General features: G+C 44.0%; 1 protein-coding gene across 1 annotated transcript in view; it reads left to right on the forward strand.

Annotated features, from left to right (window-relative positions):
• The window catches only part of HEATR4 (HEAT repeat containing 4), a 252,284-nt gene that overhangs the window by 199,049 nt on the left and 28,186 nt on the right, over positions 1-25,049 (forward strand). Inside the window, exons 12-14 of the mRNA XM_069208752.1 lie at positions 10,426-10,495; positions 15,408-15,597; positions 18,517-18,595. Coding sequence (XP_069064853.1) covers positions 10,426-10,495; positions 15,408-15,597; positions 18,517-18,595 — 339 coding nt within the window. The remainder of the gene's footprint in view (positions 1-10,425; positions 10,496-15,407; positions 15,598-18,516; positions 18,596-25,049) is intronic.

Below are 25,049 nucleotides of genomic sequence, written 5' to 3' on the forward strand. Positions count from 1 at the left end.
CTGAAAAACTTGGAAACCATGATTAGGTTGTTTCTGATGTGCCCCAACAGCTCCTTTCTTCCCAACTATGCCAGGTTGTCGTCCCCCTCGCTCCCCCCTCCCCCCAGACACACGACAAGCAGGTCCGGTTCGGCTGGGTGCTTTTCATGCAGCTTCACCAGAGTAGCCCATTGCTGGTACCAGCCCATTCCGGTCAACCCTATCGATCTTGATATCCATTTTGTCGGGCCTGGGGAGACCTGCTCCTCCCCCTGCGCTCGCCAAAGTTGGGTCCTCTGGATAAATGAGTGTCCAACTATCCACACTGTTGTACGCCTGTCTTTTATGGGATCCACACATATCTCTTGTACACTAAGGAGTGCCACCGGCCTAGCTATCGATGCCGTCCTCGTTGTCGCCACCCCAGTGTGGAAGGAATGTGTGCCGAACTCTGCTGCTGGCAGCCTTGCCTTGGTGAGCGCCTTCTTCAGCACTGCCTGGATCTGGAGTTTGCACAGGCACTCTCCATTCCTGTGCTTGTAAAAGGGGCCTTCCCTTGTTGGGCGAATCACCCAGTATTTGCGCATCCAGCAAACCAAGCATGGACTTTGGTCGGACAGGCACTGCAGTTTTATCAGTGCCCCCTTGGCCTGCTGGTCGGTCTTGGAACTCCTCAGTGTTACTTTGACTTGCCCTGTGCCTCACGTTCGCTGTTGGGCTATGCAGTGGTTTGGCTTGGATGTCCTGGCTCCTCTCGCCTTCACAGCATCCTCGGCTGGGCTGCTGTGCTGCTTCTGTCCCGAGGCCGCAGCAGTAATTCCTTGAGGCGGTGGACAATGCTTGATACCAGGCGGCGCACCACTTGAGTCGATCTTTATCCTGGATGCTGTGCCTCGTGAAGTGCAGGCCTGTGATCTCGTGCCTCCGGAGCCATCTGCGATCTCCTGCCTCGAGGGCTTCTCCAAGCTTGGCCTGCACTTCTCCCACTGGGCTCCACGTCCTTCTACGGCTCCGCACAGTAAGGTATTTTGCTCTTTTTCTTTTAGATGTTGTGCCCATTCCAAATAACAGTGAAGGGACACAGGCGCTTGCAGTGTTTAAAACGGCTTAGTTTACCCAAGGGGAATTTTCAAATCCTGCACAGTCCTCCCATTGGCCGACAGGATTTGCTTTTTTTCCTCCTGCTTTGGCGCCATTTTCTTTTCACCTGTCCTTCCCCTTCATTGGGGTTGGAGTGCCATTTCCTGCCTTCTTTGTCCATTCCAGGACCCCACATTCCAGGGTCTTGGTGTGGTTTAAAACCCATTGGCCCCTTTATGCCCCTTTTGGGTGCATGCTTCTGTCCAAATGTTAGAACAAAGGAGTGAACCAATGTGGGCAAGGATGCAACATGAAACTTAAAAAGTGTGCAACTATTCTGTAATGTCAGTGTATGAAGTCTGTCAATTAAAATCTAATGAGAAACTGTGTCAAAGTGACAGACAAATCACACAGCACAAGGGTGTCATGACATTCTCCTCAAATAGCCCTTTTAGAGAGAAAGCACATCCTGGCCAAGTTTCTTAACCCATTAGAGTAATAATTAATTTACATTTATTCTAGTCGTGAGGAAAGTAAACCAAAAGGTTGTATCCTGAAATACATATGTATATCATGCATCATTTGGACCAAGACATTATACCTGTAAAAAGACCAACAGGATTGTAGGGGAGAAACATTGGACTTCTTACAAACAACAATATTGTTTTCTGTGTAATTTTGTTCACTATCCGTGTCTCAATGGAGATCTAGTTATCATTTGCAAGATTATCTAGTGTATCATTATTATAAAAGAAATGATACATAGCAGACTGTTGGAAATGGCTGTTTTTGCAGGGTTATCCTCAAATTGTTTGCCTCTGACAACCTGTTTTTGACTGTGTGCTGCATTTAATTGTTGCTGGCTTTAGGATTCTGGGCACTTTACCACTTCTGACTAGTGCTAAAGCACAAGTGCTTCCTGTCAAAATTGTATTGGTGATTGGTTGAGAGATTATTGGCAAACTTGATTTACTAGTAAGTCTGTAGTAAAGTGCACTATGTGTGCCCAGGGCCTGTACATCAAATTCTACTAGCAGGCCTGCCGCACTGACTGTGCCACCCACATGAGTAGCCCTGTAAACCTGTCTCAGACCTGCCATTGCAAGACCTGTGTGTGAAGTATTAAACTACCATGTCGACCTGGCAAGTGTACCTACTTGCCAGGTCCAAACCTTCCCTTTTGCTACATGTAAGTCAACCCTGAAGTAGGCCCAAGGGTGCCCCATCGTCAGGGTGCAGTTTATTCAAAGGTAGGTATGTTTTACATGTCCTGAGTAAAATACTGCTAAATTGATTTTTCACTATTGCAAGGCCTATCACTCACATAGGGTAACATGGGAATTGCCTTAAAAAATATTTTAAGTGAAATTTCCCATTGGGAGCAGATAGAGAGATGGAGTTTAGGGTCTCTGAACTCACAATTTAAAAATACATCTTTTGGTTCAGTTGGTTTTTGGATTGTAAGTTTGAAAATACCATTTTTAGAAAGTGGGCATTTTCCTGCTTAATCATTCTGTGCCTCTGCCTGTCTGCTGAATACACGTCTGGGTCAGGATGACACTTGGGCTATTTGTGTATTCACTCTAGACAGTCGCACAAAGGGAGCTGAGGTGTGCCTTGCATATCCTGATGGCCCATCGCCAGGCTGATGGGTCTTCCTGAGCTAGATTGGTGGGAGGAGCTGATACTTGCACTTGAATAGAGCTGAGTCTGTCCTCACACAAAGCAGTCTCCAACTCTCTGGAGTGTGACTGGAGCCAGGGCAGGGAAAGGCAGGGTCTTAAGCACACAAAGACTTTTCTTTGAAGTTTACCTACTTTAGAGACAGAAATGGGTATAAGTACCTGACCTTTGACCCCACCTAGTTGGAACGTTTCTGGACTGAGGACATTCTGACAGGAAGAAGAGCTGGATGCTGTAGGAGGTACTGCCACTCTACCTGTTGCTTTGTTGTGCTGGCCTGCTGCTTGTTGCTTCTGTCCTGGGAGTGAAAGGACTGGACTTTGATTTCTACATCGTGCAGTCAAAGGTTCTCCAAGGGCTTGAACTGAGCTCGCCTCGTGTTAAAAAGCCTCAGGGCCATCAAAGACTTTACCTGCCAGTGCCTGGGCTCTCTTGCTGAGAGTCCTTATCACCAAGTGGTGCCAAACCCAGTTCCTGGGCCCTTGGAAGTGTTCTATAGTGCAACTAAGAAGAAACTAAGCACATCAACTTCAGAGCGATTTTTGAACCAGCGCCACTTTCCGACTTCACACCGCTGCCTGCACTGGAGTTGTGGTCCTCAATGAGTGCAATGACGTGATCTGCAACACAGGCCCAATGCCACCGCAGCGCATCCGAAATCCCACCACAGTGTGAGTCCCAAGTGCTGTGTCCCCGACGTCCAGGACACCTGACACCAACTTTACCGCAGCTCCTATGGCCCTGTGGTGTGATCGCGAAACTGAAAAGTCGACACCTCGTATCTTGACCTGTTTGATTCATCAACCCCGCCTTGTCGTAAGGAACCAACACCGCACTGGCTCCAGCAACGCCTCACCTCCCCGATTTCATGCAACATCTTTGTTTCCTTTTCGTTTCCAAGGCACTGTAACTAGGGTCTGTGCATGTTTGTGAAAGGCCTGTACTCCTTCGTGAGTGGCGTCAGACTGTTGGGAACAATTCTGTCACAATGCTGTGACAGCCCCAGTTGGAGCTATTGTGTTTCTAAGCGCTATACTAGGATTTAATATTTCAAATTTTGTATCTTTAATTGTGTATGTTGGATTTTTGTTTTGGTCTTGTTTTATTTTTCTAAACTAGTGTGGAGTACTTTTGTGGTGTTTTCACTGTGTTACTGTGTGTACTCTGTATGTACTGTAGTGTGTATGTGCAAATACTTTACACATTGCCTCTGAGATAAGCCTGACTGCTTGAGCCAAGCTACCAAGGTGGTGAGCAGGGGTTATCTTAGCTGTGTGACTTTCTTACCCTTACTAGAGTGAGGGTATCTACTTGGATAGGTCTCTTGTATGCAACTGAGCTTACTAAATTATAAGCTTTTGCTTGGTTAAGTTAGTATATATACACACCAAAAGTGAAAAGCAGATATTCAAGACATAAATGTGTGCCTTTTGAGAGCTAACAAGCTGATAACTGGATAAAATGGCTGAATTTCCAAAATATATGTAAAGCTTATATTTCAATGCTAAATAATGCTGTGTTGGGAAGGCTTATTACTTATATTATGACCTTGGTGCAAGGGACATTGCAGCTATGGCAGTTATGTATTACCCACATAGAGGCACTGCACATTGATAAAGCCTTTTTCACACTGCTGCTGGCCACTGTGCCTGATGAACTGAGGTGATCACTACTGGTAATTTAAAAAAACAGACACATATGCTTGAACTATAACATTTCCTTTTCTGACCAATAGAAATCACTCTAAACTGCAACAACCAGTTCCAACCAGAAAGAATGAGCTGAGATAACCTACTTTACTTTTTTCTTTCCCAGTTAACTGTGACTTCACATATGAAATGACATAACCATTTGGAGATCATCCAAGATTATAAGATGCTTTTTGTTCTGAATTTACACTCTTCTAAAAGAAACTAAAATACTGGCTCAGATCCAGACACTTTGCTGTCCCAGTGACCTTGGATAGCAGGCCAAGCACTTCAGCCAAAATAACACATCCTTCTGATGTGTTCCTAATACTTAGAACTTTGTTTTAACATTCCACTGGAAAGCATTAGAATGGCATACATTTTAGGGCATCCTCATCCCTCACTCCTCATCCCTACTTCCTATCCCTATTTCTCATCCATCATCCCTACTTCTTATCCATCATCTCTACTTCTCATCCCTCATTCTTGTTTCTCATCCCTACTTCTCATCCATCATCCCTACTTCTCATCCACGATCCTTACTTCTCTTTCATCATCTCTACTTCTCATCCCTCATCTCTACTTCTCATTCCTACTTCTTAGATATCATCCCTATTTCTCATCTGTCAACCCTGCCTCTCATCTCTACTTCTCATCCATCATCCCTATTTCTCTTCCATCACCTCTACTTCACTTCCATCATCTCTCCTTCTCATCCCTCCTTCTCATCCCTGCTTCTCATCCTTACTTCTCATCCATCATCCCTATTTCTCATCCATCATCTCTACTTCTCATCCATCATCTCTACTTCTCATTCATCATCTTCACTTCTCATTCATCATCTCTACTTCTCATTCATCATCTCTAGTTCTCATCCATCATCCCTACTTCTAAACACTATGGGGGTCATTCTGACCCTGGCGGTCATGGACGGCCAGGGCCAACGACCGCGGAAGCACCGCCAACAGGCTGGCGGTGCTTCTGGGGCCATTCTGACCTCGGCGGTACAGCCGCGGTCAGAAAAGGGAAACCGGCGGTTTCCCGCCGGTTTCCCGCGGCCCCAGGGAATCCTCCAAGCAAGCAGCGCCGCCATGGGGATTCCGACCCCCTTCCCGCCATCCTGTTTCTGGCGGTTTTCACCGCCAGAAACAGGATGGCGGGAACGGGTGTCGTGGGGCCCCCTAACAGGGCCCCATTAAGATTTTCAGTGTCTGCTTGGCAGACACTGAAAATCGCGACGGGTGCAACTGCACCCGTCGCACACCAGTAACTCCGCCGGCTCCATTCGGAGCCGGCTTCCTCGTTGCTGGGGCTTTCCCGCTGGGCAGGCGGGCGGGCGGCCTTTTGGCGGTCGCCCGCCAGCCCAGCGGGAAAGTCAGAATGACCGCCGTGGTCTTTTGACCGCGGTACGGTCTTCTGGCGGTTCCCGCCAGGCGGGCGGCTTCCGCCGCCCGCGGGGGTCAGAATGACCCCCTATGTCTTGTCAACAATCCCTACTTCACACCCATTATCCTTATTTCTCATCCATCACCCCTACTTCTCATTCATCATCCCTACTTTTCATCCCTGCTTCTCATCCATCATACCTACTTCTTACCCATCATCCCTACGTCCCATCCATCATCCTTAGTTTTCATCTACCTTCCCTAATTCTCATCCATACTCCTCATCCATCATCCATTATTCTTACTTCTCATTCCTCATCCCTCAGTCATACCAACACACTTTCACTGTGGTGAAACACCCCTTCATGCTAATTAGTTGGAAACACCCAATCACAGTTAAGAGATAGGGATGTATCCTATTGGTTTAGCCATTCTCAGTAGAGATGCTGGTTGAGGACAGAGAAGAAGAAATGGAAATACAACTGGTATTTTCTTCCAGTAAATCCAAGGCTGTAAGCATTTGGATTTATGTAAGTGCTTTTCTGTTTTCACAGGCCTCCCTGGAAAGATCTGATGGTTTGGGGAGGACAAGGGCCTCCCCCCAACCGTAAATCAACTCTTGGAGGGAGGGCTATACAGCTAATCTGGAAACCTTTTCTGGTTTCAGTTTCATATGTAACAGCTCTGTCCAAGTCTTGCTGTTCCTGGTTATGTGCACAACTGAAGCCCAGCCCCTGAAGTCTACAAACTGCAAAGAATGAAACAGACACAGCTCTCTGACCTAAAGGCAGCCTCAGATTAAAACATTTTTTTTGTTACAAAGAAAACTGAAACCAGACAAGGTTTCTGATTACCTGTATACACTATCGCCTAGTGTTGATTTATGGCCCAAGCTGCAGACCCTTATCATAAACAAACCATCAGAGCTTTCTTTAAACATCTGTGAAATAGAAATGTACTTTAATAAAATGAAATGTTGTCCAGCCTTTAATCACTGGAAGCACGCTGGACAGTGTGCAATGAGAAGGCTGTATTTTCAGTGACTAGACCAATAGAATGCACCCTCTCTCTTAAATCTGATTGACTGTTGCACACCAATCAGTGTGAAGGTGTGTTTCACATGACAGAAAGTGTGTTGGTATGACTGAGGGGTGAGGAATGAGAAGTAGGGATGATGGATGCGATATGAGAAGTAGGGATGATGGGTGAGAAGCAGGGATCATAAGTAGGGATGATGGCTCTCTCCAGAGGAGTACGGATAAGAAACAGGGATGATAAATGATGGAAGAGAAGTAGAGATCAGAAGCAGAGATGATGGATGAGAAGTAAGGGAGATGGATGAGAAGTAGGGATGATGGATGAGAGTAGGGATGATATTCGATGAATGAGAAATAGAGAAGATGATTGAGAAGTATGGCTCATGGATGAGAAGTAGGGATGATGGCTGAGAAGAAGAGGTGATGGATGAGAAGTAGGGATGAGAATTAAGAATGATGGGTGATATGTAGTGATTATAGATGAGAAGTAGGGATAAAACGTAATAATGATGGATGAGGAACAGGGATGATGGATGAGAGGTAGGGATGGTGGATGAGAAGTAGGGATGAGAAGCAGTGATGAGGGATGAGAAGTAGAAGTGATGGAAGAGAAGTAGGGATAATTGATGAGAAATAGGGATGATGGATGAGAAGTAGTGATGAAGGATAAGAAGTAAGGATCAGAAGCAAGGATGAGGGGTGAGAAGTAGGGATGAGGGGTGATTAGTAGGGGTGATGGAAGAGAAGTAGGGATGTTGGATGAGAAGCAGGGATGAGGATTGAGAAGTATGGATGATGGATAAAAAGTATGGGTGAGAGGTAAAGAGGATGGACAAGAAGTAGGAATGCGAAGTAGGGATGATCGAAGAGAAATAGGGATGAGGTGTAGGGATGAGGAGTGAGGAATGAGGATGTCCTAAAATAGATGTTATACATTAAAGTGTTATTATGGTTGGTTATGCACTCAAAATCCCACAAGTAACAGTGCTGCAAGTCAAAACTATATGCATAAAATCAAGCTTATAAGTGGATGTTTAGGCTGGAATAGCTTCATCAGTCACCCCCAACTTGAAAAAGGATCGTTTTTAAACTCTTTTTATTCCAGTTTTCCCATTTGGGCATCACATACAGTAAAAGAAGAACTTGGGATACCCTGTTTGTCTGCCCCCGCCCAGCCCACCAACAAGGCGCTGGCCAAACGGATCGAAAGGAAAAATTGATCAAGGGTCATTTGTATCTTATTTTGCATTGTGATCAGGGCGACTTCTGTATGTAGGCAGGACAAAATTCTGTCCTGAACGCACCCCAGAAGGGAGTTGGAAATTGAGGGGTCAGAGGATGACTCTGTTTAGTATATATGGTAGGACTTTGCTCTTCTACTTTTGTTCGTTATACTGTTAACTTGTTTTTCACAAATGTATACTTGCCATCTAAACATGTCACCTTACTAGCTTATATGCATTGTCAAGTTGTGGTTGCATTTGAGAACATGTAATAAAGTTTTCTGTTAAAAAAAAAGAAGAGAGGTGGAGTCAATAAGTGAAGAACGATGGACATTAACATCCTTCTCTGCAAGCTTGGCAAATAGGAGAAATAGGATGATAGTTATTCATTTTGTTCTCATCCAAAAACATTTCCTTAAGCAGCGGGATAATGAACATTTGTTTTCCATTCGTTGGGAAACCATGCTGCTGAGAACAAGGAATTGTAGCAACACAAAAGGATGATGAACAGAGTGTTGAAACGTTTCAAACACTTACCCCCAGTCACAGATCTGGGTTTAATCCATTGTTCTTTTGCTCACCATGCCACCCCAGTTTGGACCTAGCCATATGCGAATCAGTCTTGACCTTGCTACCAGTGGGAGCAGTCCAGCCCGAACTGCCAAGCCAGGTTCTCCCTTGACAGGATTCAAGTATCCTGGGACCGGTTTTAGGGTATTATCTTTCATCACCTGGACTAGCTTGAATCTAGTGGCACAGTGAGCAAGGGACCCACGTCTGGGCATACTCTTCCCGCTTAGGGCAACTTTCGCAACACAAAAGGATGATGGACGGAGTGTTGAAACTTTTCAAACACTCACCCCCAGTCACAGATCTGGGTTTAATCCATTGTTCTTTTGATCAAGGAATTGATCACTTCCTGAATAATTTGGTGAGCTAGAAAGCTTGCAAATTGTGGCAAAGCCCATGACGATATAGCCCATCTGGCTAATTACATACATCAACAGAGATTCTCGACTTGGATCAACCATGTATCCTCAGGAGACAGTAGGAAACATGCCTCGGGGGACTGTCATTTGTATGCTTCCATATATTTACATTGCTTATAGACATTCTTATTTGATTGTGTCTCTGTAATTTAAGCCAACGTTTGGGCTCCAACTGGAAGAATTGTTTTGTTTGTTAGATTGTCAATGTTTAATAAATAAACAAATGATATTCTTTCTCGTTACTGTATGTTGTATTTAATAATAGATTGATTGTGCCAAAAAGGTTCTCATGTTGACGATTGCCCCTCCCTAAAGATCATTAATTGTTCTAGAATGTAAACGAAAAAAACTGGAAAAAATGTATCTGTTGCCACAGACTCTATGCTCCCTACTTGGGTTTGCATCAGGGTTCGACTGGGATTAAATAAGGGCCCAGCCACCGAAGTAAAAGTGGCCCCTATTAGTGAACCAGGTGGTTAAAAATGGTGGCCCACATTTACAAATCAGTGCACTGTTTGAACTTGTAAGGACACGCTGCATGGGTGTTTTGCAAGGTATGGGGGACTACATGCTCTTGTGTTTGTGCCGCAGGCAATATCAGGGAAATCAACAGTAAACACCAGCCCACCTGCCCATAAAACAGGCCGACAAACTGATAAACAAACCGGGTCACACACTGGTCTGTCAGAGCAGCCCATCGAGCACAGCCTGATTGCCCTGTTGGCCACTCTGACCATGGTTCGCATGATGGTGTCTGACTGTGTTCCAGGCTGCCTGACTGGGTTCCCATGAATGGTTTCATGATTTCTGGGCCACCACCGGTTCACCCAAATGATTCATAGTTCCTACAGGAGCCCAGTGGCGGCTGTGAGGTGAAACCGGTAGCACCATGAACATTCCTAAGTAAAACAATATATAAAGATACTTTGATCATCATGTGATATAGACTTTCCAATTCAGTTTGTGAGAAGATATGCAGAGTCTGAAAGGAAAAGTACTCAGTCAGGGCTCTGATACACTGGAGAAAAGCTCTGGCGCACAGCTTGAGGTAAAAGAAATAAAAATGAAACCAGGGCTCTCAACCGTTAATAGTTTTTGATTTATTATGTTTACATAAGATGTCTTCAGTTTACTTAACAGGCTTACACTGGTTAGATTTTTATGATAGGAACTCTGGTTGTATAACTCAACCATTCCCTACCCTGTACAAATTATTTTTTTAGTTTTCAGTTTGAGTTATAGAAAAACTAATGCAGGGAGACGAGAAGTAAAGACAGATAAAGCTGGAGAGTTACTGTCTGCTACACACTCTTTATGTGTTTGAACTGCAATTTATGAATGCTTATGTTGATCCCTTCCAGGTGCTCCAGTGCCTCTGCAAACTGATACAGAATGACCCTATCTGGAAAATCAAGGTTTTTGCCATTAGAGGTAAAAGACATAGATTCCCTTGTATCAATATTTTAGTGACAAGATATGACATTGTGATGTAAAGAATACTCTATCATGTTTAAACCAGTGTCTCTCAAACCATTGACGAGTGGAGGTGGGAGGGAGATAAAGTTGTGATGACCCTACTACTGTGGATATTTGCAGTGGGACTACAGAAACAGGAATGGAGCAAAAGAAAACTAGAGACAATGAATATCCTCACACGCCCAGCCGCACAGCTGTGATCAGTCTGTACAGTAAGAGACTGGTATCTGCTGACACTCATTGCATTTCCAATCTCTATTAAAAATTGAGACATGGTCTTCCTTCTGAGCTTCAGTAGCAGAAAATACCTTTTCTTGCTTTGTTTGCATAAAAAATGAGAAGGGGAAACCATGCCACTATAATTCCTTACCAACATCATCTCATTAGATATACCTACATGTATAACTCCTTGTGGAATAACAAGGGTATTGCAAGTTTGAGGGCCTAAGGATTGAATTGAAATCACTTCATAATGAAATTAACAGGTGCAAAAGGTTTGTGATTCAAATAGATGACTCCTTGTGCAAACAACAAGTGGAAGCCTATATCATTGTGAGATTATGCCTCTGGTTGCATGGTGTCTTTCATTGACTACAAAAGGACAGATGGCAGAATACCAACAACAACTCCCACCTGCAGCAACTGAGCATCATGATTGTCTACCAAGCATGTTATGGATCATAAGGAATTTATGGGCAGATCTACTAAGAATTCACGCAACGCAGTGCAGAAAGGCGAGTTGCTGCTCTGCATTGTATGAATGGGAGAGAGCTGAGCAGCGCCATAGTTACAAAGATATGTTGGACCTCAGTTCTTTCCCAGTGCTGGAGCACTTGTGGCTGTCTACGGCCAATGCAAACACTCTTCACCATGGTGCAAGAATACCTGTGTTACAGGCACAATTGAATTTGTGCTAGAAGGGGCAACGTCTTATATAATTCAGACTTAAGAAGTAATTTCCCCTTCATATGCGAGATGCATAGAAAGAGGAATTAACGAGGAGAGCTAAACATATTTCTCTCTGTTACGCCTCTCTCTATTGTTAATGTATTGATGCCAAGCAATTCCAACTTTACAAACTTTAGTACATCTGCACTGTGTGCAATCCATGGGTGAATGCATGGGAGCAGCCATGTTCCACCCACCTACCACTAAGAAATGTAACACAATGCAGTGCAAGCCACTGCATTGCATATGCAGTGCAAGCCGCTGCATTGCGTATGCAGTGAAAGCCGCTGCATTGTGTATGCAGTGCAAGCCGCTGCATTGTGTTACATTTCTTTGCAAAGCCACCCAACCCCACTCAAAGCTGGCCTTCCATGGCTTTGTAAATCCCAAATAAGTCTTCGCCTTGCTCTGCGTCACCCTGCGCAACACAAAGTCTAAGTAAACCGGGTCCTTATAATCTGTGATTTCAATATGGCTACCACTATTAACAAATCTTGTGAGAGTCCTGTAGGCCCATGGAATATGTAATCCTTATTGTCTTTACTCAGTTGTTTTGTGAAATCCGTCCTTCCGAGATGCGAGGCATCCATCCAATCAGCTCCTGCACCCTTCAATCCTTCCCAACTCCTGAAGACTTGCATGCCTAGGCGCTTCGGAGTGGCACGCTCCACGGTCCTGGCACATAATGATAAGTGCTTCTTACACCACATCTAGAGAATATCAAGGACCACATTTGCAGCCTTTAGTATTCTCACTCACCTATTATATTCATCATGTCATAGTAGCCCCTTTTTCTAGCTCATCAGTTTTTAGGCATGTGTGTATTGAAGTGGCATGTCAGAGCCCCAAACATTTTTAAATAGGTTCAAACATTACTTAATTGATTCATAGCCTCTTCAAGATAATTAGTGCCACTGTTATTGACCATGTTCCCTAGTTTCACAGAGTTAATAGAATCTGAAGCATTGTGTTTCTAAAGTATTTACCAAATTCCAGATGGTTCTAGTTGTAATGGATTGGCCTGATAAAGTGAAACCTCACATTTTGTGACACCTATTGGGATTTATATTTAAATCTGACTGTGGGAATATATGGATAAATATCAAGGGCACTCAAAACAGATTCCATGATTAAACATCATAGCATACTATAGCAAGTCCGATAGCATGAATAATAATCTCATGTCCTTTAAAATTTTTGTAATAATTGTACTTCGAACCAACTTTGCACGAGACTGCTTACGCTTAGCAGGGATCAAAGCAAAATCCTTCTTTAGGTGAAGTCGCTAAGAATTATATAAATCAATTTGATTTGTAGATGCACAAAGTCACTAACAAGAGATGGTGTAACTGATAAGTCTTAAGAAGTAATTCATGTTCCTCAAGTTCATTTTCTACCAGAAAGGTTCAGTAGCAGTGGCCACAACTCTAAGGTGGTCCCTAAATGCCTCAAGCTGATCTAATGACGCCCTCATTATGAATGGCCTGGAAAATGGTCTGGGTTTTACCCACCTTGAAGTTACTGATACCGGAGGTAAAGGTGACTCTAGGAGTTGGTAAAATCAGGTCCATTATGGGTTGGATCCTCAGGGTCCACAAGGAAACCGGAAACTGCCAGGAAAATTGGTAATTCTAGGTCTGATTTCCATTTGCTTCCTAGTTTAGGTCCAGACTTTCACACAGACATTGTGGCTGCTTTTAGCAGCCGAAATCTCTGGGTGAAAATTTTCTAAGCTGTCGCGGACCTCCTGAAAAGGCTTCGCGGGCCCCCGGGGGTCTCAGACCACAGGTTGGGAACACTGCTATAAAGCATATGGGTTTGCTGGGCACAAGAAAGGAACGGTAGATAACGAGAGCTTTTGTACCGGGAAATTTGATAGCACTCATTTTAAGAATTGTTTAATTATTTAGTTGGTTGAGGTGATAACCAATTTTGGTAGGAAACTGTAGGGATGTCCTAGGAACCAACTGGATTTTTTTTTTAACTTTCAGGACTAATACAGAATCTTGATTCACAATATTCTGCTGATGATTTTGGCGAATCACACAGTGGAAATGGCAATGATGCTATTGTTATAACCACATAAAAGACAAGAGCTAGAGAAATATGTTTACAACATCTAGAGTGTAAATGATCAATATGTTTAAAATCTTTGGTTCGACGTGATTTGAATCATTCTGAAATATACATTTCTGGGTGATGATAAAATTACTACTTTGGGTTCAAGTAAATCTTTAGTTGTGATGTTAAGTGTATTCATTTAACATTGTATGTTAGAACCCCTCGCATAGTTATATGCTTAGAACCATGCTATGGTGTTTGAAACTGAATTATGTAAAAAATTCAAATTCTAAATGTGTCTAAATTACTTTTTGTAATTTAAATATTGTGCTTATACTTCAAAATTGCAGTGAATTCATTGACAGTTACTGCCCAAATCAGTGTGTGAAGTACTGGCTGTAGTTGACTGGAAGATTACACATATGACCCAGTAATGTCCTAGAAGGGACTTATGTCCAATATGTGGGCATATGGGTAGATTGCTAAAATAAGCAATTTGCTTTGGATTACAGTATAATGAACTTTCGAAGGCAAAGCTGGTCATGTGGCCATATTATCTTAATGTGTTCCTCATTTTGCAACCATGTCATAGTTGAATGGGTATCTTGACATCAACATACAAATTATACTATGCATTGCCAGAAGGTGCTGGATGAATGTTTCTCATCTTGTATGTATTTTCAAACAGCTATATTGACTCAGAATAACCTCTCTCTCGCTACACCCACAATTATGTACATAAACCAAAAAGGTCATACCAGTGGAATTAATTACTGGAGGACAATTGTAACACAACATGTGATCACCCTGGTTCTTCTTTGGCCCGATCAGTGGTAACCTAACATTCCGTGCTTCCCAAGGTTTTCAATGTTAGCCCTTTGGAGAGGTGTTATTGGTAAATACTAGTTTGTGGTTGCGTCCTATAAGGATTGTAGGAGGGATTCTCCAGTGGAAGTCCTCTCAGATATCTAATGTTGATTGGCAGCATCACTGCGGTTGCTGTATTTCTGCAGGATTCAAAGCTCTATGCTTAGGGACATAAATCTAACTTCCCTGTTAATGTCTGTGCTGCTTGGATCCACCATGACGACAAAATCAACAATGCCAAAGAACAATAGCTATACATAGGTGACCTTTCAATGTCACCTGACCAACTCCCAACGCCATACATTGAGAAACCTTCTGCACTTTTTTAATAAGTCATGTATACAGATTTCAGTTTATGATTCTCAAGCTCTTCCAGGTGGCGCATTCCAACTATATCTGCACATACTGGGGTGAATCAAGGTGTACTGTTCTGATTTTATTACATAACTTTACAGTAAGTTTTATCAATGTCTATGGTTGAATTATTATAGTGGCTGTTTGGTGATCCTACTGCTGATTGGAAAGACTGAGAGAACATCTTGTCAGTGGTAAAAGCATTATGGTTAGGCTCAAACATTTCAGTTTTTTAAGTAACCAAGACGAGTTGTACCTACATAAAATAGTGCTGAAGGAATGATCTTTATGGAAAAATTGTGCTTCTTAAACCTGAGGCCTGGAGAGTGTACAGACAGCAAACTTATTACATAGACCTCACAATAGAAGATTTGTTGACAAAGAGAAAGGCTGGCAAATATGTGATTATCTGTTCTCCAAAAAAAGTAACATCAATTTAAACAGAAAAGGAAACCTATTTAAGGTGATGCTAAGTTTTAACAAAAACTTTTTATTGAAATCGGGTGATTGGTATTAAAGCACTCCCGTAAACAAAGAGCAAAGAAATGTTAGAGTGGTAAATGAAAGTGTATGGTGCACTGTGTCTTTGTTACAACTTAAAATGAGAGGGTTATTGTATATATATTTTATTAAATAGCGGTTGGCCAAATAGGCCTGGCGAGTGCTGAACTGAAGAACATCCTCTTGTGGGCTGTTCATTACGAGGAAGAGCCTGGAGTGCGCGTGGAGGCTTGTCGCAGCATTGTGGCTCTACAGCTGCGGGACCCTGATGTCCAGTCCGTCTTGCAGGACAGGCTGATTCTAGACCCACAAGAGCTGGTGAGAAAGTGAGTTCTTGCTTCCTAATTCACCATTCCGCTGCATTGGCAATGATTTTTCTCTTTCACTCTGCAGTAGCCTCAGGGATCTGGCCTGGCAGCCCTAAACCCAGCCATCTTAAGAATTATTATTAATGGACACACATTCTGACTCTCCATACAAAATTCAGTTGCAGCATTGGCTGGCAACCAGAAGCAGGGATAGGATGTTTATTGCATTTTATATAGCTTATTGTAGAGCATGGTGAGCAGACACGTGGATAAGGAGTCCGGTTACATGCAACTGTCTGACTTAGGGTGATGAGCGTGCCCTTATGCCCGACTCCGTTTGGTCCCATAGGGGGCAGTGCAGTGAGACATAATAAAGGGGGGTTGGATAACTGCAGCCTTCACTTACCACCGGGGGTGGAAAAGAGACTGCATGGAAGAGCTTTGCTGCAGTGTTTGGAGAGGCAGGATGTTGCTGCAAGCACCCCCAAGGTGTGTTTCTAAAATACATCTCATATGTCTCCCAGATATCCATTAACTTAGGGCCGAATTGGGCCCGCCTCAAGGGCTAAGGGCCCTTTGAAGTATTAGGTTAGTTGCCTTTCGGGAACATGGAGATTCAAAATTGTCACCGGGGAGCCATCGAAAATCAGGTCACACCTTTACCAGGCCTTTAACACTTGACCCAACTCTTTCAGGCTGGCTACACCCAAGACACCTTAAACTGTTCCTGGGGGTCTTCATGGTTTATACTAGTCCCTGACATATCCTGTGACATGTCACAATTGTTGCCAAGTCGGGACTCCTGACACTACATGATTCCTAACTGAAAATATTACAGATATTTTTGTACACATCTACCAATGGAGAGCAAATGCAGATTAGATGGGCAACTGTTTCTGAGGCAGAGGTGTTATATTCAACTATTCTGCTTGGGAATTCCCCTCCGGGAGACCTGCACTCTAATTTGGGAAGGTAAAACAGTAGTAAATGTAGAAAATCATCCTTTATTTGTGCCTCAATTGAAGATGTCAAAAAAGGTACATTACCCAAAGTGTATATTAAAGTTAGATATGTTGACCCCGAATCCTGATTGATTGCGATAAATCAGACTCAAGTAACCATTGCCTCACAGATTTCCTAAGCAGTTGTTTCCATTTGGTATTAGACAACTTCAGCAATATATATCATGCACTTAACTTGTACTTCTTCAGTAATAGATCAACTTAAGCTTTACTATGGGGAAAAACAGAAGTTGCTACCAGGCCGTGACCAGTTCAACGATTCAACAAGGGGAAACTTGGTCCCCGAGTACCATCCTTTTGGTGTGGCTGGTCTTCCAGCACTTTGGAAGGAGCGTTGTTGCCTTGTCTCCAGGTGGCAACCCGGGCAGTAGATCTTTAAATGGCAACTACAAGTGGCTAGCACGTTTTGGCCACAACACATGGTTTAAGGTTCCCTGAGTGTGTTGGAGTGCCTGAAGCAGTGTCCCACTTGAGTCCAGGATGGGCAACAGGGGATGATGGCAAATCAGTCTTCCTATTTAAGGACTCCAGGTCCTGGCTCCCAGCAATCCATTATTAGTTTGGTTCACCTATAACTAGGGGTGAGGTAAAGAGGCTTCCAGATTTGATCCAGATGCCCTTGCACCACTGGGTTGGATGTTTTGCTCTTATGTATTTGTGTACGGTGTAGATGATCCACTGTGGGGCAGTGGGAGCCGTGTTAGAGGGAGGACTAGGGTACCCACTTAGGAGAGTGCTTTGTGAGCAGAGATGCACCTCCTCTTACCCTAGTGATAGCCCACTACTGGCTAAAGAGTGTGTGGTGTGAATGATTCGCTTTAGGTATCTTTATGTGGAATGAGCCTGGCTTTTTTTTACGAAGGATACAAAAGGGTTCCCTTGGTTACAGTACACATTACAGAAACTGGTCCTTACCAACATATAAGATGCGTCCCTGCAAGGCAGTGTTGAGAAACTCACCAGACAGATTGTACATTTGCTGTTCGGGTTCTGGGATGTTCCTTGTTTCCTGAACATGAAGTGGAGGCCCTATTTATGGGTATGGTTTGTGTTTCCTCACATGGAGACTAAAAGAGGGTTACAATCAGCACCCTCCTCATATCTATACATTAGGCTCTGGGGACATGCCACACATGAAGGTATTTTTACTACTGGTCATTTATAGACTGATCAAGAACTCAGTCCTAGTGCATATTTGGCATTGCCAATGAGGAGTGCCAAAGCCACCATCATATCCAGTACAGCTTTAATTCCCATGGCTGTCATAATGTGGAGAGAATTCGATGGGGCATTCTATATATATTTCATAATAAAACAAATGTTCTGTAATCTGGTTTAACTGGACCCAAAAAACAGAGTAATTCTCCATGTACAGCTCCTCGTGTTTGAGACGCTGTAGCCCCAGTAATGTTCTATGTAAAGTATTTCGCTGCTCCTAGAAGCACTGTCCGTAGCCCCTCGTGTTTGAGATGCTGAAGCCCCAGTAACATTCTGTGTAAAGTACTTACCTGCTCCTCGTGCTTGAGACGCTCCAGCCCCAGTAATGTTCTATGTGAAGTACTTCGCTGCTCCTATAAATAAAGTGTGTAGCTCCTCGTGTCTGAGACGCTTTAGCCCCAGTAAAGTTCTATGTAAAGCACTTATCTGCTCATCGAGGCTACGTGTACAGTTCCTTGCTTTTGAGATGCTGCAGTCCCAATAATGTTGTGTGTCAAGTACTCCTCTGCTCTTAGAAACAGTGTGTGCAACTCCTCGTGTTTGAGGTGCTCCCTTCCCAATAATGTTCTGTCTAAAGTACTTTTCTGCTCCTCTAAACTGAGCAACCCCCCCCCCTCTGTCAATAGCTTATTGTAGATCTGCCTGTAACGTTTGAGGACAGTGTTGCTTTGCACACCTGACACTTTCTTTTGTTTAGAGAGGTGAGGCGAGGTCTGAGGGCGCTGAACATTACTCCTGATGGAAACCAGAGGACAATTACGAGTATACAAAATAAGGTAAAGTGAAATATGGTAATACATCCTGGCTGAGAAATCCTAAAAGAGGCTGGTAGTTGAGGCAGGTCACTCACATTGAAGCAGGGACGTAACAAAGGTCCCTGCAGCCCCTACAAGGGAGGAGGGCGGTGGGGAAGGGTCTCTAACCCCTTCAGAGGGCCCTCAACCCTTCAGAGGAGGGCAATTCAGCCCAAAAGGTAATAGATGTCTGGGAGATTTCGGAGACTTCGAGGGCACCATCACATTCAGGGGGGGAGGGAGGGGCGGCAGGGTAGAGACATTATTTTGTGTTATGCTCCAGAATTTAAGCTGGAGATACTGGTCAGTGCACAGCCCCACGATAGGTTCCTAACCCCCCGTTCCCCCCATTAAAAGCATTATTACTGAAGCGTTTGATAAGGATATAATATTAGATGTATTATGAATGCATTGAGGAAGATACCATGACATATATCAGAATAGGTTCAGCATAGCCTCACTGCAAGGCCGTGCCATGGCCCAGTCAAGGAGAGCCGGCTCCCATTGGCTAAATGAAGGCCGGTGATGGGTGGAACGTGTCAGCTTGTAGGTTTGTGGGGTTGGCCTGGTCATTGGTATAAATGGGTACGAGGGTAAATTCATGGAGAGAGTCAAGCTAGAGTCGGGGAAATCCAGGAGTTTCTAATGGGCCTCAGACCCAAAATGGGAGCTGAGCCAAAAATATTTGTTGTGATTTAAGTGCATTATTTTATATTACTTTGAGTGAAGTTTATTAAAAATGATTGTTTATTAATATTAACATTAACTTCGGGATAAAGGACCCAACTACAATGCCATGAGTGAGATGCTGGACAATTGAGTATGTGAAAATGGAAAAATTTACATTTACCGGCAGTATGTAGTTTTAAAACTTTTTAAACAAAAAGTGAGGATTTTGTTTATACTCTGAGCCTCATTACTTGTAGACACTTCTAGATGTCGGAGTCAAAGAAGATGAGAATCACACAATGAGGTGTAGTGGGGAGGCTAGGATTTGACGCCAGGTTTACCAGTGATGAAGCGGGGGTTCTTGAATCCCAATCCGCGGGTATAATCATCATAGAACCCCGCCACTGGTCGAATGCACCTTTGTTCGTCAACGCGAAGAGGTAATTAGGAGCTATCATCTGCATACATTACCATAAACAGTGAAACCATTAGGAAACGGCAAGGGGAAGTACATTAAAAAGAGATTCAGTAACAAAATTTGGATTAAAGCAATGACATTAACCCATTAACAAATCTAATTTAAGCTTCATAAATTAACAGTTTAATTAGTCCAAGTGTTTAGGACAAGGAAAACCAGTGAGAAATAACATAAAGAATGCAACATATCCAAAAAGCGTGTTCCATGAAGGAAATTCCTAATCTAAATTAGCTGAGATGGTTCAGGGAAAAAGGCGTTTAGTTTGAGTAAATACATTAAGGTGACAGCTTCACAAATCCAATAAAGATCTCTGAACGTGAGAATAAGAAGCTTAGGCCTGCAGCCTTTGCATTCAAAATGTGGAGAACTGCAGAGATGAGAAGAGTCTTCTCAGTCGAAGTCAGCAAGCGTTTCTCCTTAGAATATACAAGAGCATCAATGAGAGAGAGAGAGAGGGAGGGAGGGAGTTTGTGTGTGCGTGTGTGTGTGTGCGTGCGTGCGTGCGTGTGTGTGTGTGTGTGTGTGCGTGCGTGCGTGCGTGTGTGTGTGCGTGCGTGCGTGCGTGCGTGCGTGTGTGTGTGTGTGTGTGTGTGCCTGCGCGCACGAGGTAGTCTAAGGAACACACTGTTATATTTAAACAAAACACCAATTGCTGTATTCCCGCTTGTTCCCACTCTCGGGAACCAATCAGTTCTCTCAAGACTCTGGGAACAGGTATACTCTCCATTTTCTATACGTCTTTGTCCTTGAATTGTTACACTGGACAGACAGTAGCTACAGTCAGCTCATCCCATGAGTCCCTCAGCCACTCTGGCATCTTCTTTAATGAGAACCTCACTATTAGTCGATTCACTAGCTAACAAAAAACATCTGGAGAAACACAGCATCTGCAATGGAAATGGATTAAACTTTTAACATGGGGATTGGCATTTACTTTTCTTTCTCTGAATGCAAAGTGAGATGAGTTTTTAAAGTGAAATATATGACTATCTCAAGTATAGGGAGCGTGAAAGGAAAGGCTGTAGGATGTTTCTTTTTTTAAACACACAACTAAATGTAAATATCTGTAAATGAACTGTATGCATTCAGCAGTTAGGAAAGCAAAAACAAAGCAATTTGTAATTCTGAAGTGTGCTGGAAACAGATTTTAATAGGATCAAAACAAGACACCTGGAGATGCATAGATGATAAATATTGAGAGAAACCTAATATCCACACATAATTTGTGTGCTATAAAGTTGTACCACTAGAACTGTATGTCTGTTCAAACTTAGAGACCATTTCAATGGAAAATGTGGTCTGTAAGTGACAACACTCTGCCACACCATGCTTTAGTTACATAAAAAAATGGCCCCATCTCATTCTCTTGTGCTGGCTCTCTACAAGCCTGCTATGCGCGCAACAACCCCTCCCCGACCAATAGTGCACGGGTCTGTTCATGATGTCTAGGCATAATATTTTATTCTGGAAGGTAACCCTTCAAATACAAAAAACTATGCTTTGACATGGTTTAAAACCTTTCCCACATTAGATAGCACAGCACACATGCAATGTTGGAAAGGTTAGTAGAAATTAAAGTATTTTCTCCTTTTTGTATCTTTTGGTGCATAGCTGTGCTACCATTTTTAGTAGATAGTGTCTGAATCAGAACCCATGAGGGGTTGAATAGGAGCACCCATATAACACCCATGGGACTTTTCATTGATACGAAAAATTGTTGGTGCTACTTTGAATTATTTTGAGACTACTCTGCAGTGCAAATAAGGTTTTACACTGGAAAGTAAATCCCAAATCCACAGTTTGCACCCCAACACACAAATCCGCATCCACATCCGGTGAATGTGGGAAGGAGGTGGCGTGTTCAGAGGAGGCAGGGAGAGGAGTGGTGGCAGAGTGTGGACAGGGAAGGTATGCATTGCCCAGGACCTGATTTCATGTCAAAATCTAGTGCATAGAGGAGAGTGGGGGAGAGCTGGCACAAGCAGCTGCAAAATGATTCTCAAAAGCAACCAAGGACCAGGTTGTCAAACCCACTTGTAAAACAAATCCTGCAGATCATAGCTCATCTTTAAAGGGTATCATTACCCTCAGACAAAGCACTGTGAAACACATTGTGGGGCAGACTGCTGACAGGATAGATGAAGCCACATTGGGTCACTTGCTTCAGGTTTCTGAAGAGAACAAGGACAAGAATCTGACCCCTCCCAAAGGTAGTGTAGGTGAAATGCAAGCAGGAAGAGAGTTGTGCTTTTAATTGTTATGATCGCATCTTTTACTACTGCATGTAGTTTGTCTGTCCTTTTATTCAAAAGGCAGAACCAATGCAGAGGTACAGCAGGAAACTGATAATTACTGACATGCTGATTTCTCTGAAAGCGGGTAGGCAGTGTAAGTCATAAATCAAATAGAACATCACTTCTAATTGACTTGGTCCCAATCTGCCCAACATTTGACAGCCACCACTTGTTCAGGGATGTCCTTTCTTTCGCCACAGGTGAGCCGAAAGGTCTGCTTGCCAACTAAACTGCCAGATAGGGCGCTTTAAAGTCTGCAGTGCCAACAGCATTCACTCAACTCCCTATCTGCAAACCTCAGGAACACTATATTTCCTTGTTGCATCTTTAGCCCCTCGGTAAGACTGTAGGCAAGGGGACAAATGCCAGATGAATTGTTGGCACCTTATTTTACATCAGCCACTCATCCAAATAACAGATGTTACCGTGTCAGCACTATCTGGAAGCGATTGGCTCAGTCACCAACCACTGAACTGCTAACAATCTTCATGCGAACTGAGGAGCTATTTGGTCTTTATTATATAGATGTACAGATATTGACTCCACTGCCTGTGCTAAATGGACAGGAGATCACTCCTCCTTGGGGAGTAGGAGTGATCTCCCAGAAAGACAGCGGTGCCCGAGCTGTCTGTGCAGGAGTCTGCCGGCTGTTTAAGGATCTGATACCTACCAGGGGTTGAACCGCATAGCTGTGGCAGTCGGTGCACCACCTCCTAACCGACTATAGTATTTTTTTTTTTATTATATATATTTTTTTTATTAACAATTCGCTGCTTTACATTATGCAAATCCGTTAATGGTAACATCTTGTTCTTATCATACACATCGTTTAAAAGATACATATTTATACTAAGCGTTACATATGTTTGGTATCTCAACTTATTATTCATTTTGACCATCTCTAGGTCTTCATTTGTCCTCAGATCTAATGTTTTGACGTTCCTGTTTCAGGGGGTCCTACACCCTATAATTCTCTGTTACACTTTTATTGTATATGTCCACATAACAGCTTTAACTCAATATTAAACTATATATAAACATGATGGCTTCTTGTGGATGGCTCCTGTGTTAACTGGGGGAAGTCCTCCACAGGGGACTGCATTATGTGGGGGGAACTGACTATCTTCCTTCACTCTCCCATTACATTGTTGTGACAGTACGTGACCATCCCTGCTCTGTCGCGCATGTCCTAGCGTGGCTTGCTGGTGCGCTCGTCAGCCTGCGTTTCTGGTGCCGGGAGCCCTCCCTAAGGGGCAACTCTATTGGGTGTATCCGTTGTCTCATCCTTATACCTACTCATGGTCCTATTTCTACTGGTACCGCGTTGGGAGCTATTGGTCCCTTCACTAGGTCGTCCCAACTTGTCACTAAGTCCTCCCATTCTGGGGCGATGGGAGTTTGTCGGAGGCCCTTGGCTTCCTCAGCTTTCAGGACCTGTAATTCAGCCCTAGTCCATTTCGCAACGTCGCTTTTCCATTCAGTAAGCGAGGGGTGACTAGGGGCTTTCCAACCCCTCGTGATCAGCCTTCTATACAGGGCTAGGGCGAGGTCTAAGAAGCGACTCCTTACTTTCCCCCGAGGGGTACCGTTTGTGAGGCCCAGTAGGCATATAGCGGGGGTTTACGGTAGCTCCATGCCAAATAGTCTGATTGTAGTGATGCCAAATATTTTTGCATGCTATGACACCTAAGCTGCTCCTCAATCCGGGAATGTTCTCTGCGGGCTCGGTTATATTCCTCGTTCTCCTGTGCTTCAGGACCCTGTCTCAACTCCCCTTCATGTATTTCTTTCTCTAAAGCAGACAGTTCCCTTTCAAGTGTGCGCTTCACACCCACCGACTGACCCAGGCAGAAGCCCCTCGTCACCACCTTAAGTGTCTCCCATTCTGTAGCCCTGGATGGGGTGGATCCACCATTGATCTCAATATATTCTGCCAGGTGGGACCGAAGGGCGTCTCTATACGCCTGATCTTCCAGCACCGCGGGGGACAGTCTCCATGATGGTATGGGGGGCCTATCCTCCGAAACTCTTAGCATCAGCAACAAGGGATTATGATCCGACAGTGTGCGGCCGAGATACTCAGAATGAGTCATGATACGCACAAGGCCCGCCGTGCATTTCACTCTATCGATTCTAGTGGGCAGCCGGTGGAGGCCCGAATAATACGAGTAGTCTCTGTCTGTTGGGTGTTGCTCCTGCCAGACATCCACCAGCCGCCAGGTGCCCAGCCATTCACTTAGCTTTTTGGCTGTTCTAGTTGACACTGCCCCCTGCAGCGGCGGGGTTGACCTGTCCATGTTTGTGTCTAGTATTGCATTGAAGTCCCCCCCTATTAGCAGTTCTCCTGTACATTGGCGGGTAAGGTGGCTCGATACCCTAGTCAGAAAGGGGATCTGGTCCTGATTGGGGGCTTAAATGCAACTCATAACAATCATATTACCATGTAGCCTCCCCTCCAATATCACAAATCTACCTTCCCGGTCTATGCTGGAAGAGTCTATTACTAGAGGGACTCCGGCCCTGAGCCATATCATTACGCCTCTTGCATAAGCTGAGTACTCCGTGGCAAAAACTTGTCCCCTCCATCCCCGTCTCAGTTTCTCCACCTCCCCAGCCATCAAATGGGTCTCCTGTAGCATTGCCACTTGCACCCCTCTTCTCTTTAAGTAGGAGAGGATTCTATTTCGTTTAGCCGGTGTGCCCATCCCCATAACATTCCATGTTAAGAGATTGTAGTCTGCCATTTTACTATAATAGTCTGACGATAGTGCCCTTGGTTCCCACAGACCTCTGACTTACCCCTTCCCATGTTCAGACCTTCGTTTCAGCCAGGTAACGCCATCCACTCCGCCAATTTACCTTGTAACTGTAAACCCCAACTCCCCCTCCCCAGGGCGCCTACCAACCTGTAGGTAGCCCAGAAAACTATGCAACAATGCAACTTGTTCGAACATATAACTGCAGTTCTCGCCAGCCTAAATGGACAGGCGAGGTT

The sequence above is a fragment of the Pleurodeles waltl genome, chromosome 9, assembly GCF_031143425.1.
Source record: "Pleurodeles waltl isolate 20211129_DDA chromosome 9, aPleWal1.hap1.20221129, whole genome shotgun sequence".
NCBI lineage: Eukaryota > Metazoa > Chordata > Amphibia > Caudata > Salamandridae > Pleurodeles > Pleurodeles waltl.